General features: G+C 37.5%; 1 protein-coding gene across 2 annotated transcripts; it reads left to right on the top strand.

Annotated features, from left to right (window-relative positions):
* The first annotated feature begins 5299 nt into the window (after positions 1–5299).
* On the top strand, positions 5300–12330 carry LOC111471860 (ankyrin repeat and SAM domain-containing protein 6). 2 transcript variants are annotated; one of them, XM_023117530.1, is made up of 8 exons: positions 5300–5518; positions 5851–5905; positions 6228–6370; positions 6742–6788; positions 6877–7424; positions 8571–8651; positions 9076–9138; positions 11690–12330. In XM_023117530.1, the coding sequence occupies exons 1-8, from the start codon at positions 5511–5513 to the stop codon at positions 11744–11746; spliced, it is 1002 nt and encodes a 333-aa protein (XP_022973298.1). In that variant the 5' UTR covers positions 5300–5510; the 3' UTR covers positions 11747–12330. The 2 variants fall into 2 exon arrangements, with proteins under 2 accessions (XP_022973298.1, XP_022973300.1); XM_023117532.1 differs by having other exon boundaries at positions 5301–5518; positions 5755–5905.
* Positions 12331–15366: the final 3036 nt, after the last annotated feature.

The raw sequence follows: 15366 nt of genomic DNA, 5'->3' as shown, positions 1-15366 counted from the left end.
TAAGAAAAAAAAAAAAGAAAGATAAAAGTTGGAGCTCAAAATCGAAAAAATCGAACTCGACCAGCGGTCGGTTCTATCACTCATTGAACATTGATTCCACCTCCTTCAAGGCCCAGCATTCTCGCTAGCACTCATTCCTTTCTCCGATCGATTTGGGACCACCACCAAATCCACCACCCCCTTTTAGGGCCAAGTGTCTTTACTGGCACACCGCCTCGTGTTTACTCTCCTTCGGGAAACAGTGGAAAGGCTAGCATATCGTTCGGTGTCTGGCTCTGATACCATTTGTAAGGTCTCAAATCCACCGCTAGCATATATTATGATATTGTCTTTGAGCTTTTTCGTTTGAGCTTCCCCTCAAGGCTTTAATCAATGTCTCTAATATCTTTGAAAAAAAACTTGTATTAATCATTGTATAAAGATAGGGTTGATAAGAAGATTTATAATTTAGACCGAATCTAAAAGTAAAAAATCCTTGTAAAATAGTAGTAAAAAAATGATTAGGTCAACGCTTGTGAGTGGCTTTGAAAAAAATCTTGAAAAAAATTCCATAAGAAATTAAAAAAAAAAAAAAAAAAAAAAAATCAATAGAATTCTTTAGAGAAAGCTTCATTCGGAGTAAAAGTGTGAGATAAGTACAAAAAGTCATGTTTAAACGAACGGCTACATTCGGAGTAATATATTTTTCTCTTTTAATATATCTAATATATATTAATTTAAATTTTTTAAATTGTATATTATATATATTAAATATTAATTTAAATACTTAAATTTTTTTTCAATTAAATTAAGCAAACCTTATGGCAAATTGGCTTTAATGATTCAAATTTAATTAATTAAATTCTTTAATTAATCAATTTTCATTCATTAATTATAGTTCATTCTATTATAGATTTAAAGTTGCAACAAATCATGTTTATTGATATAATCATGACAAGCAAGTGATATAATCATTACAAGCAAGTCAATCCCTTAACGAGTTGTTCATAATTACAATTGGGTCAAAAGTCCATTTTACCCCTGTAATTACATTTTTTTTCCTTAATACACTCCTTCTATAATGAACAAATTGTTTATGATCCAATCATAAATCTCATGCAATTAAGAGGATGAGGACTCATTGTTGAAGTCCTGAAATCAGTACTTAAGAAAACAACTCATATATTTTCTCTAGAGGGAATTCCATCTCATGATATTATGTCACAACTAAGTCCCCAATATGATAGACATATTGAATCGACTACAAGTGTCATTCTCACCTATGCAAATTAAAAGACAAGCTCTTAGAGAAAAGAGTTCATAACTCACTCAGGATTAAGATCGAGTCGCATATGATCATCATGTGAAATATTAATTTTTTCAATTAACGAATTTACAAGGAGAGATTAAATATTTCTTTGTCCAATCTTATACAAACTCATTGTATAGGATACCTCCACCACATGTCTCCAAAAATGATTTGATCAAATCATTTGTGACGATTACAAAGTGTCATCAATAGTGTTATAAGGATTAGACATTCAAACTTACCTATATACTATATACCCTTTAAGTTATTACTTGAACACCATTCTCTTATATGTCAACCACATATTGTTCTGGATTACATTAATAATCTTGAACTTTCATGATTAATATTAAAATGTAAATAAAATATTAAAAATTTAATAATTAATTAAGAGGCCTAAGGGCATAAATCTCAACACAATAGGGTCTTGCATTTACCTTAAATATAAGAGCAACACAAGGCTGGAATATTTTAAGAAATATTAAGTAAGTGACGCCACTGTTGAAAGAGTTAGGGAATGCAAACACATCAACATGAATGAGACCTATCATTTAAAACTATATTCTTCGTTACGGAAAGTTAGATGTGTAGTACTTCTCTTCACATAATCCACACGTGGGAGCATAAACCCACCAGGCGGACTCACACACCCCTTAGGCTTGTTAGTCAAGCTAGCTCTTCTGGCTTGTAGTCGAACGCCAGAATGTACATCGACCGTCGTGCACCATGCCAAGTGTCACGGTCATGCTTGTCCAAAGTGTGTTGCCTGTGGCTGCATGGCAGATGTCCCGGTCTTGCTTGTCCAGGACGTGTTGTCCATGGTAGCATGGTCGTTTCAAACCCCTTTTACATGATCTTAGTAGGCCTTTCCCATTTCATGTTGGGTCAATACGGGGTGGATGGCCGTTCACCAAAACCATGTCTACGTGCCCATGCTAAAATGCCGAAAATGTACTATAGGGGGATATGACTATTTGTCCTTTCTTCTTACCCTGAGTTATATACAATTTAGGCCGTGATATTTCTTAATTTGCTTATAGTCATATAATATTGTTTTCTTCAATTCTTCAAATCATTTTCAAATGTATTTCCTCATTCACATTTTCTAAACCTTTTCTTGCAACGTGACTCGAAGCTTGAACATACACCGACGTTGTTTATGACGTCCGAATTTCTCACGGCTGACTTGTTCGCTTGGTTAGAACAAGTACTGCAACAATCGTTGTACCGCTATCGCAAGAATACGATTGTGACAAGTGGTATTAGAGCCGAGTAGGTTCTTTGGAAAGTATTACACAAACATGTCCGCTGCAAAACAACTGGACAAGTTTTAGGCTGACTGATTAGCTAAAATCGAAGAATAGTTACTCTGCATGAGTGTAGTTCTTGATGGAATGATGCTTTTGTTATCTCACATGAATGAGATTGCTGCTAAAGCCAACAGATTCAATGAGATGGTGGGCCGCCTTGAAGCAATCCCTATTCGCGAATTAATGACTAGGGTCAAGGCCCTAGAAGACAAGACCACAAGAGCTGGTGGCTTTGAGCGTGGGGATTGCCCGAACAGAGGAGCGCATCGAGGGCTTAGACAATGTCCAACTAGCGATCGTCCAGATGGTCTCAAATTTTTCTGATGGCTTTAGAGAAGCATTTGGAGTAGTTAAGGCTGAAGTGGCGGATCTAAGAACCAGATTAAACCTCACTGTGAGAGCGATGGGGGACAAATCCCAACTAGGGGTGTAGCACAGTTTAACAAGTAAAGGTCCTAGAGCCCAAACCCTTTTGTGGGGTTCGAGATGCCAAGACTCAAGAGAACTTTATATTTGACCACAAATAATACTTTCGAGTCACTAGTACTGTGGCAGAGGAAGCGAAGGTCACATTGGCAACAATGCATCTAGCTGACGATGCAAAGTTATGGTTGAGGTCCAAGTACATGGACATTCAAGATGGTCGATGTACGGTGGACACTTGAGATAGCTTGAAACAAGAACTCCACTCTCAAAATTACATTAAGCAGTTTTTTGGACTTATGTTAAATATTTGTGATATGTCTGATACAAACAAGATCTTCAATTTCATCGAGGGGCTGAAGTCGTGGGTGAAAAACAAGCTCTATAAATAAAGAATCCAAACCCTTTCCACAATCTATGCTATTGCCAAACGATTGTTTGATCTTGATAGCGAAGAGTCTCAAGAGATGGGGTGGAATAGAGCATTCGCAAATGGAGAAAATAAGAACTATTGACCAAACTCCCCCAGAGGTGGAGGAAGTGATAGATCCAAAGGCTAGGAGGAGGGATATAAATCCTCCAAATAGAGAGGTAGGACTCCATGGCGGAGACTTCACAGCCCGAATAGCCAAAGTCAAAGCTATGACCCCCCTTCTTGCTTCATATGTAAGGGGGATCATCAAGTATCGACCGCCTTATCTGTCTTAGGAGTTGCAAAGAGAACTCCCATCAAGCTAGGAACTTGAACTGGACGAACCGACTTTATGATAATCAAGATGGACGATTTCGACATCATGTTAGGGATAAACTTCCTACTAAAACACAAAGTCATTCCCATGCCCCTAACAAAAAGTTTAGTGGGTCAAACTCGACGATTATCATATAAAAACTCACCAGCCAGAAGGGGTGAAAATGATGTCAGCAGTACAGTTGAGACAGGATCTAAGCCATGATGAACCTACGCTTGCTGCCATTACCATATTGGAAGAGGGAAGCTCGAACGAGCCAACCCCAACAAAGACCTCGCGGTCAATTCAGAAACACTGGGTCACAAGACAAGAAAGTCATACAAAGTATTTATCTCCACCTAAGGAGGGGGGCAAAATTGAGGTTTATGTCATATCGGGGGCAAAATCACATGCCACGAATAAACGCCATATAGTTCAACCCAAGTTAGTTTAATTCTACAAGCAACTAAATGACTTGCTAACAGTTGGGTTCATTAAATCCACCAATACCACGGTTAGTGATCACCTAAGCGCTAGGAAGAGACACCAAGCCAACACCTCCACCGAAGGGGAGAGACAAATAAACCTTTGAAACAACACATGGTCACATAGAAGTACCATCTAGACAGAGGAAGAGAAGAGTCGGTAGGAAGTGTTGACCATGATAGTTTTAAGGAGGAGAGAGATTTCTGATCAAGTTGAGGTCAGGTCAACTCCGATATCAAAGCAACAAGAGTCAAAGACGGGTTGTAACGTATTGTTAGAAAATGAATTTGCGAAAAGACGTCACCGGAGCTCGAGAATTCCGGCGAGGTGTAGGAGTTGTACGCATCCTCCGAGCGACATGCAAGGAAGAAAAGGAGAGTGAGAGAAAAACATAAGAGAGAGAGAGAAATGGAGAAGTTTTTTTTGGCAAGCTTGAAACATGCACCATGACGCCCAACTCACACGCGAAAGAGATCCTCGATGAGTGTACAACCGCCTAAGGTATGTTTCCACGCCTCTCCAACGTCCATTGTCGTCGGTAACAAGAGATAGATTCAATTTTTAGAAATCTTGTGGATCTATCAATGTAGGTGATTACGAGCAATGAATGTTCGTGGAAAAGAAGAGGAGAGGGTCAATATAGAGATAGAGGAAGAAAAGAATGAGAAAAAACGTTGGAAATGACTACGGGGAGGAGAGAGAAAGAAATCAAGAGTCAGCTGAAGAAGACGAATCCAACGAACAGTGTTTTCAATGTTGAAACATGTTTTCTTTTGAAATGATGATGTTTTTTTAGAGTATATTCAGTATATGAGCTTAGACTAACTGTAGCGACTTTAGGTAACTGAAATCTAGGGTCGTTGCCATCGGTATCAAATCTCTAGGTTATAGATCTTGTAGACTAATGTCTTTCTTACTTGCTATTTTATTCAACTCGTTTACATATCTTCTCTTGTCGTGTTTAGGTAATGCACCGTCTTTCTTAGTCATATCAAAACACTAATCTCTCTATGACTTGAGGTAGAATATTAGATATGGAGTTGGGATCATTCATCTCCTCCACTTAAACATAGCCCTAAACACCTATGGGATCAATGAGCATGACTTCATGAGTGTATACAATTTTGACAAGAGTAGCCGATGCATACATAGTTTAGCTCTTTGCTTGCATAGATTTGTCATTTTAGCCAACAATTCACAAATTACGCCCCGATTAACTTCGAATCAAGAGCAGCTCATAGAGAAAGTGCTACAATTTTTCAATTTCCATTGCAAATGAGGAGGTAAACGCCGGCGCTCATATTCAAGCACATTGCATTCCATCCAAATCCCACTCTCTCGTGTTCGTATTTTTCATTCCCATCCGAAGCAATCGCTCTGTGTTCATTTCTCTCTCTTCACCCATTCTTCGTGAGCGAACTTATACGCTGTTAGGGTCCTTGGGGGTTTTAGATTTCCTCTGCTATCAAAAGCATTTAATCTATCTGCTATTATTCTGCCATTGTCGCTTTCATTTTAGGGATTCTGTACTTGCTCGTTGCCATTCGCTTCATCGAATTAATGTGTAATTGAAAGCATACGGCCGCATTTTTTGCCTGGGGTTTTTTGATTTCAGCATGTCAGCTGCTTCGAGGGGTAGAGTTACCATTACACTCGGCCGTAGCGGACAGGTTGGTTATCAGTTATCACTTTGTTTGATTCTTCTTCTTCTTCGGTTAACTTGTAGTTAGTCATGTTTCAGGTTCTGCTGGGAATGGTTTCTCTTAATGCTTAATGAACTTGATTCTTGTTTCCTGCTTGAAAAGATTGATCTGTATAGTGTCGTTGCATAATGTTGTTACCTAGAAGATGGCAAAATGGAAAGAAAATTTTCTTTTCTTTTTGTTTATTCATGTTCTTATTGATTGAATTTTGAAACGTTGTTGATAGTTGTTTGTCTGGCCGTCTCGATTTTTGTTGTCTCTATTGATACATTTATCAATCACTTTGTAGGTAGTAAAAAAGGCTGGACCCGGAACTGATGTATCTGTTTCTGATTCTTTGCCCGTTTCTGGAACTAAGAGATCTGTGAGAGATAGATTGGGAAATAGCCCTGATAGTGATCTGTTTTATGGAAGCCAACTTAATAACAAACGGTATGTCACTCGTTCCTTTTACGTTTTATCTGCTATGGTTCGTTATAACTTAGAATTGTCTTGTTTGCTCAACTTTCGGTATTTCGATCACTCAGTGACCTTGATTAATGATTTGGTCTTAAATTCTATTTGCAGTTATTGGTGTATTTTTGATTGAATGCATGAAAAAGGAACGTTATTCACGTTTGGAAAATGAATTGTTATTTGCAAAATACTTCGGATTGTTTGTGATTACCAGAAATGTTGAGTTATTCATATGCATCCTCATTTTTGGAGTGTTGACAGTAGATTAGTTCTTTCGGTTCTTTTTTCTGTTTCTTAAATTATTTTGCTTCCTTTCTGAATGTACGTGCCTTATTTATCTTTGGCAGATCACGAGGAGATGGTATGTCAAATTGGAGTTCTAATGGGTTGGGCGGTAATGAGCTTAATCAACCTAATTTTATTGTCCTTCATGCTAACGAAATTCTGATACACCCTCTAATTTCTGTTATCTTTAAAATCAGTATCACACATTGGTAAAGATGACCTTCGGTATAAACTCTTGCAAAAAGATGCATCTAGACGTGCTCAAAGTGACAATAAGAGGTGTGTAGACCTTCGGGAGAAGCTACCTAAGGCAGATCAAACTCCTATTCGACACCTTGATTCACGGCGTCGGGATCCACAATTGCATAATATTAATATCGTATGCCGAACCCTTTCAACAAGAACAGTAGATGATTTACCTCAGGACTCGTTAGGAAGTTCTTATTCCACATGGACCATGGATAATTTGAGACAACGATCACCTGCTAGAATTGTAGAACCTTCAAGGCGCCATTCTCTACAAAGAGATGATGAGAAACTACAGAGAAGACCAACAAACCTTTCATTTGAGAACCCAAGATCAGTGAGCTCCGTAGCCAAAGATGTTCTCAATGCTTCAGGTTCTGTCAGTACTGCAACGTTTAGGACTAATTCTCTATTGCTTCCTACGTCTGCAAATCCTGTGGCGCATATTGTTCCACGACATCTTCCGCCAAGTGGCATTGCGCACAAAACTCTCTATCCAGTATGATCTATATTTTATTCTCCCTTAAAATATCTTGGCTTTTGGCCTTTGTCTTTTCTATAACTTGATTTTTCCAATCTGATTTAGAAGTAGCTGTTGCCTGTGTTGAATGATTTGGTTTGCTATCGTATTTTCTAATATGTAAATTTTAATTACTGCAATTATTGTATGTTGTTATAGGTTTTTTTTTCTTTCTTTTTTTTTTTTTGCAAGAAACCAAATTTTCATTGAACAAATGAAAGAATACAAGAGTATGCAATCAAGATTGCCCATCTCTATTGCTCACCCCACTAACCCCAAATGAGCTCCTTCACTGATCCCAAATGTCATTATCAAATTGTTACTCCCCAAACATATGAATCAGGTCCTCCTCATGTCTCTTACAAAGGATGCCCCATTGCGGGTACAAAACTAAGAAAAAATGTCTTTGATCATGATCCTAAATGTTAAACCTCCCAAGTAAAGCTTGCCACACAAAAAATTTCACCAACCTTCCAGAGAGAGATAAAAAGCTTCACCTCACTTTGTGTCAGTGGCATCTGTCTGTCATTGCTCAAGATATTCCACTTCATACAACTTTGTTTTTCTGCGCTTGTTGATAGAGAAGCTTGTGGATTTCCCCTCCTTTGAATGGGTACTCTTGTAGATCATTTTTCTCTGTTTTGTGTGATAATCCTCCCTTTTGCCCCTATTGCTTTTTATTGTTGAGGAAGGTTAGAATGTTGAAGGTCAATTTTTTGCTCGAGGCATTCTCCCTTGCTATTTGGCGTTGGATGCAAGAGTGCAACTATCCTCTTTGGTATATATATATATATAGGTTCTACCGAAAATATGATTTTCATTAATGACTAGGGACATTTCGTTAGCAATTATAATGAGTAACCTTTCAACATCAAAAGATACTACCATTATTAGGTTTCTCAATCTCAATTTTGATGAATTATAGGTAATAAAGTGCCGAATATCATTAATTTACCTTTTCATTTCTTGGCGTTTTTTCTGTATTGAATCTTGTAAATCTTTCTGGAGGATAAAAAAGTTTTATTGAACGAAGATATCTTTTTAACTTTGTCGGACTGATTACTATTTTATTTACAAATGTTTAACTTTAAGCTTTGCTGTTTTCTGTTGGCTTGTTATTTACAGGGTGACGAACTTCAAAGCATAGATGGGTTCTTGCAGTCTCTAGGATTGGGAAAATTTTCGATTCTTTTTAAGGCCGAGGAAGTATGTTAAATTTTCCCTTTTCACTTAACCTTTTCTTGAGTGACACAGGGCATTGGTTTTACTCCTTTCTAATTCACTGTTAAACAAATTGATTTAATTAAATTTATCATAGCCCGTTACTTATCAGCTTAAGCTTTTGGATTGACGAGTGATTTAACATGGTATCACCGCAAGACCATAGGTCTTGTGTTCAAACTCGTGTAGTATCATTTCCTCCCCTATTAATATTGATTTCTACTTGTTGGGTCTTCTACAAATTTTCAAGCGCACAAATAAGGAGTGTTACAAGAATTGGTATAATTAAAATTTACCATAACCCCATAACCCATCCATTTAAGCTTTTAAATTGATTGGTGGTTTAACACTCCTACCAACTTTTTCCTAATCATGTATAAGTTAGTGGTTTATTGGATGTATGATGCAGGTTGATATGACTGCCTTGAAGCAAATGGGGGAGAATGACCTCAAAGAGCTTGGAATACCTATGGTATGGCAGTTGTTTGTGTCCTTTGTCTTATGTCTATGGTCTATATGCTTTCTAATTACTATTGAGGTTTTAGGTTTTTGATTAATCGTTTCCTTTTCTTTCTCGATGAGAGACGAGCACTTTCAGGTTTTTGATTAATCGTTTCCTTTTCTTTCTCGATGAGAGACGAGCACTTTCGTTAAACTGAGTGAGATTTAAGAACAATAAAGGATTACTCTAGTGGATGCTGTGGGGCAAGTTAAAACTTAAAAAAGATAAACACTACGAGATAAACTTTACTAAAAAGTTGAAAAAGGAGAAAATTCATGCTTTAAGATGTAAAAATGACTAAAAGGAAAACCAAAAGAAGAGCAGCAATAGTAGAGCATGCCAACTTCCCCCACTGTGAGATTATCCTCTTGTTGATAGGTCTAGCGTCTGTATGGGAACTTCTTCCACTCACAATACCACCCTTTGTTGTTCAAGTGAAGTACCTCAAGAGTGTAACACATGCACACACATGAAGCATCTACATTCAAACGAAGCTAACCATATGGGAACTCTCTCTCCCTCCCTTTACAAACTCTCAAGTATAGAGAAAGGATTTTCATATAAGTGGCATTCCTTCATTGACCTGCCCTAAAACACCCATTACAAGACTTGTCACGACCTCTCTCTATGCTTGACTAAGTATATCTATGGTTCCACCCTAACATCCACATTAAGGTCTTCTATAAAAACAAGTCAATTTGAGAGTTCTTTAAAGCCCGTCCAAGAGAAAAGGAATTGAGGTGTAATGCTACAACATTTTTGTTGTAGTATCTCTGACAGTAGATGATAGAAAGCATGACGCCTAGGTGCTTCCTAGAGCAGTATGGCATTTACATGAGGCGAAGTTTCGAGTTTGGAATGCAGTGATGCTCATTTCTAGAGCCATGGCGTTAACCCAATTTTCCCTTGTAAAACCCTTGTTGCTAGATGACCTTTTTGTGACTCCCTATAGATATGGCCTTATTTGTTAGGTTATTCGTGAGGATAATACAGTGAAAAATAGGCTGCCACCACGAGAATCCTCTAGAGAAGGTTGGTCTTAGGGATAAGGTAAAGCCTTTGTTAGCTTAGGTGAGTTCGATCCCATTGTAATCTTGGTCTTTACTGGTACAACTAGCAACTATAGAATACTAGGCGTAGTCTGAGTTAGAAGTGAATCAATATAGATTTTGGGTCGAGTGATTTTCTCTCTTTTATTATGTTTTGTCAATTCATTGCTTATATTTTATTGTTATTGTACCATCATGTGTGTGGTAAGGGGGATATAAGTTCCCATTACGGATGCCAAAAATTCCAAATTAATTGTAGCCTAAGCTCTATTTGTAAATGTCTAACAAGATAGCTATATAAACTGAGGTACCTTAGTCAAAGCCACAGGGACTTCAACGAAGATATCGATATTGACAAAAGACAAGTCAATCTTCGTCAAATCAAGCTACTTCTGGTTACAAAGCCTAATTGAAGATTTTAAATCTTGGATTTATGGGAGTTTGTATGTAATTTTCCGTTTTGAAATTTGTTTTTATTAATTTCAAGTTTCTTTTTAGCAAGAAAACTTATTCCTTCTTTGAGATCTTAATCACTCTACAAGTAGAATCAATTTGAGATCTTAATCACTCTACAAGTAGAATCAATCATATCTCACTTGAACTTATCCTAAACTTGCAAACTATCACAAGATTGCAAAGTTTGATTTATCTCTTGGCTAAAAGAAAAGCTCTAGGCTCATTTTAAATCTTTGAAATCCGAATGTAATAACGTCATGGATGGTTATAAACTTATATATAGCCTTCAAAAGAAACCTTAAAGTAACATACGGTCGATAGGTCAATTAAAGGGTTGGGTAACTTTAAATGGAACAGCATTTTGTTGAGTCAAGGAGGCATAGGGTTGGGTAACTATCCCGATCATGATTTTCCTACTCCCAGAGGGAAAAGTCCTTCCCTTTTTGGCCGGTTGTGGGTGAGGAGGGATTCAAACCCCCCGACACCATGGTTCGTAGCCACATGCTCTAATCCTCTGAGCTACAAGCCTCACCTTGTCTCCACTAGATCTATTCTTGGGGGTACCCTAAAAAAAGGAACCTTTCCTTTCCCCAGCCATTTGCCATTTCGGGGTAAGAAGATGTGAAAGCGCCTCTCCTCAACGCATTTCGGGAAGAACCAGCTAGCTCTGGGTTCGAGAAGCATTTCACCCAAACTACAACTCATCCGCTTATTCTTTGATCAGTCGGTTCGGACCTCCACTTAGTAAGGAATTCCCCCGGTATTATTAGTAAGTGGCAAGCTGGTATTGGGGTCAATGAAACCTGGCGATTTACTTGAAAAGAATGAATGCTTTGAGTGATAGAAGCCTTTGAGAGTTCACAGCTGTTTTTATTAACATTTACCAGAGATCAAGTTAGGCTGTTTTTTTCCTTTTGCAATCAACTCGTCACCGAGGAATGAACTGTCGCTAGCAGTTCATGTTCTTCAGAATTATTTATTGAACTGTCACCCTGAAGCTTATTTGTTCATTTCAGGGACCTAGAAAGAAAATTCTTCTTGCAGTTGCTCCACATTCCAAGCGACAACCTTGACGACGATAGAGCACCTCTTGCATCGGCTGGTTTAGTTCTGCCCCTTATATCTCAAAGACCCGAGACTCGATACTGTATGTTCTTTAGATGTTTAGTGCTAAGTGGGTGGTTTTTGGATCTGTCCTATCTTTGTTCTAATATTGTTGGGGGGTATAACTTTTGTTTTCACTCCCCATCATAAACATTGTTGCGAAGTCAAAACTCACTAAACAACATGTTTGTTTACTACTACAATCGATAGTCTCTGTTCACATTCATATATGATAAAGCCTAGTTTAGCGTTCAGATTCATATATGATAAAGCCTAGTTTAGCGACGTTCGAGAGAGATTTGTATATTTCCAAATGCTTAATTTCCTCAGTCTCTTCAATTTTAGGAAGGTTTCAGGTAGCCTGATGGGAGCAAAGACTTGGGATCATTGGGTCTTTGCTTTGCAGAAGAAGATTGTGGCCTGGGTTTGGATCATCGCCAATATCTCATGCACAGAATTGTTGTTTTAATCTTTCTTTTGCCTAATAGGTTATATGATTTCATGTGCTTTATCAACTGTTTTGGGCTTATACAAAGCACTCTACCCTTACCTATTTGATAATCTCTTCTTTCTCTCAGCTTTCTCAGGCAGATTCACCAAAAGCATCAAAAAGAAAAGAACGGATATAAAAGGCTCTCTACTGCCCCCTCTCACACTATCACTGTTTATTTGCTCTATATTACCGTTGATTTATTTAAATTTGCCCAAATATTTATTAATTTTAGTGCAAAAATCAAATTATACTTGTGAATTTTAGGTTCAATATTGTGCCATTTTTAATCGTTTTTGTCCATTAATGGTTTGTGTTGAGTTAATAGAGTTAAGAGATTTTGGCTATTGTAGGGGGAAGAATGACCATGCGAGGACGAGGTCGAAAGTAAGAGTGTGAAGGGAGGAGAGAGAGAGTAGAGATTTCCGATGACGAAAACGGAGGTGAATAGCCATTGAATAGATTGATGGCTATTTGATTGGGCACTCGAGTCTCTTCAATTTGTAAAATGATTCTAAATTGTGAGCAACGAGTGTTCTTTTAGGGAGTTTCTAAAATTTTATGGTAATTGTATTCAAGAATTTAGACAAGTAAAATATGCGTAGGGATTGTTCGGATATGCATGCAGGCTATAAAAATCAAACTATAGGTGGTTTGATTTGGTTTACCTTGAGCCTAGGAAGATTTGTTAAACCTAAGATTAGTCTCATAAGATGGACTATTTTATTAATGCTTATGCATAATTTTACTTCACGGTGGATGAAAATTTGTGTACTTACACTCTAGGTGTTTGATGACTTTTGGGTGTGTATTGGTATTAGAAATGTCAAAGGTTTAGGTCCGGTAGATATTTGGGATAGAGAATTGTATATCTATATAGCTCAACTCGCCTGACATCCCTCGATAAGTTATCTGAACATGAATTGTAGAATAAACTTTTAAGAGTTTAATGTAAGGATTCAAAAAATATATATATATATATACTATGATTGAATGCTAAGATTGAGTATCCAATCATTTTTTCGCCCTAACTCAACGAATCTAACTTCGTTTCATCTTTTGTACTTGCTAATTTTGCGGTCACCTCATTCCTTTTTTCCGCTTCCGATGAAAAAAAGATATAAATAAAAGACCTTTCAGTCTCATCCTCTCTACTCCTACCCTTAAAGCCCTTCGTTCACTCTAAATCTACCGGTCTTGATTCCAAACCTATTTCCACTTTTTACAATTCTTCTGGTATGCCCCGTCATTGTCATTGTCTCCTCAATTGATCTCTGATTTCTAATTCTTGTATTAGTTTTGAATTTAGAATGAACCAATCTGAGATCAATTCCAGAAGTTCATTTGTTGCTTTTCAGATCGTATATTGTGGTTTCGAGTGTTGAGATCGTTTGATAATGGACTTATCTGCCCATTTGGACCTTCAAAATCTGTCCTCGTTGGGTCTTTCTTTCGTTTTCCATTTTCATGGATTCTATTGATAAATCGCAGAGTAGAGGATTCCCTAGAGCCAGAGTGATCTTCAATCCCGAGAGAATTCAAGCTTGGACCAGAAATATTTCAAATGTTGGACTTCATTTTCGAAATTCGAAGTGCATTCAGCAAAGCAATGCTCTCTAATCCCCATTTCTTTAAGAGAACCATTTGTTTTGTTTTTTTTTTTTTTTTTTTTTTTTTTTTTTTTTTGCAAATATGATAGAGCTCTTTAAACCTGATTTGAAAGTGGGTTAGGTCCCAACGATTCGCCCCACTCCATTACAAGGTCGTTATAATCTTCAAGAGACAAGTCAAGCTAATCTCAGAAATAGGATAGAACGTCGGCTAAGGTCAACCAAGTAAGTGGCCATACTTTCGTAGGTTATGAATGTATGTTGCATGTTGGCACGTGCCCGCGGTTTCGCACATGTTATAAATGGTATGTTTAAACCATTATGATTTAATATGTAAATGTTATGCAATGTGAATGTTATGCTATCTTTGGATGAATTGATATGTGTTATATGTTATGTTATGCTTGAATTGCATTATATGACTATTATGATTTGCACATTATGAATTGTTATGTTGGAAGCATGAAAACATTACGTTATGTCTTGTGAATTGCATGTATAGCATGATATGAATGACATGAAGGACGGTAAATAACATGAAATATAACCCCAGTATAAGCGTGGATGATATGAGAAATGGTATGATATGAATAAAATGATAGCGGGGGTTATATTTAATAATGTTGAAAATGGAAAAATATTGGGACCTCATGCATTGGGGGATATCCCTATTCCTTCATGATGGTACGGACGGGCACACTACTAGGCAAGAGAACGACCATTATGTTTTACATAGTGCTGTCGTGACGACTACTATTTCTAACGGGTGTCCGACATAGAGAACTACTAGAGTATGCTCGCCTGACAAGGAAAGGGGCTCAGCGGTGTGCGAACCAACTGGTGGGTCCATACTCACACGTGTGGGTTGTGTGTAGGGTATAAATTATACATCCAAGTTGCCTGTTAGGATAGTATTGTAGGAAAATAAACTATTATGATAGGTCTCGTCATTGCATTTGCATGTTCTTGCATAACCCCGATAGGGGGTCACTTACTGAGTATTCTTAAATGCTCAAGTCTCGTGCTTCTTCTATTTCAGGTTAAGGCAAGACATTCATGTACGACTGACGACGACATTGCAACTCGAGCCCATGTAAGTCCATAACTATGTTTTAAGATGAAAGTTATGATTTATGAAAAGTTTAAATGGAGTATTTTCATATTCAATGTTCATGATAGGTATATAGTAGAAACATTAGATTAAGTAGAAATTTCGAGTCGTTACAGTGTTTGAACTCTCTGGTACCCTGAGCATTGGGGTCGTTACCGACCTTTGTTTTAGGCCTTGGAAACTTACCTCACACGCATCGCTCCATCTAAAAGGTATGTCCTTCCTTGTTAGTTGCGTAAGTGGTGAGGTTATCTTAGTAAAGTCCTGCACGAATCTTCAATAAATAGTACCTCGCTAATCCGAGAAAACTTTGCACCTTCGTGACCATAGTTGGGTGTTCCCACTTGGTAACTGCTTCAATTTTGGTAGGGTCTATAG

This window comes from Cucurbita maxima, unplaced genomic scaffold (assembly GCF_002738345.1).
Source record: "Cucurbita maxima cultivar Rimu unplaced genomic scaffold, Cmax_1.0 Cma_Scf00059, whole genome shotgun sequence".
NCBI classification, from domain to species: Eukaryota; Viridiplantae; Streptophyta; class Magnoliopsida; order Cucurbitales; family Cucurbitaceae; genus Cucurbita; species Cucurbita maxima.
This window is presented reverse-complemented; position numbering and strand designations above follow the sequence as displayed.

Excerpts from the sequence above, each read along its gene's own strand:
- LOC111471860 (XM_023117530.1), top strand. Across the intron at positions 6,371-6,741 it reads AGCCAACTTAATAACAAACG|ATCACGAGGAGATGGTATGT; the intron begins GTATGTCACTCG and ends TATCTTTGGCAG. Across the intron at positions 8,652-9,075 it reads TTCTTTTTAAGGCCGAGGAA|GTTGATATGACTGCCTTGAA; the intron begins GTATGTTAAATT and ends TGTATGATGCAG.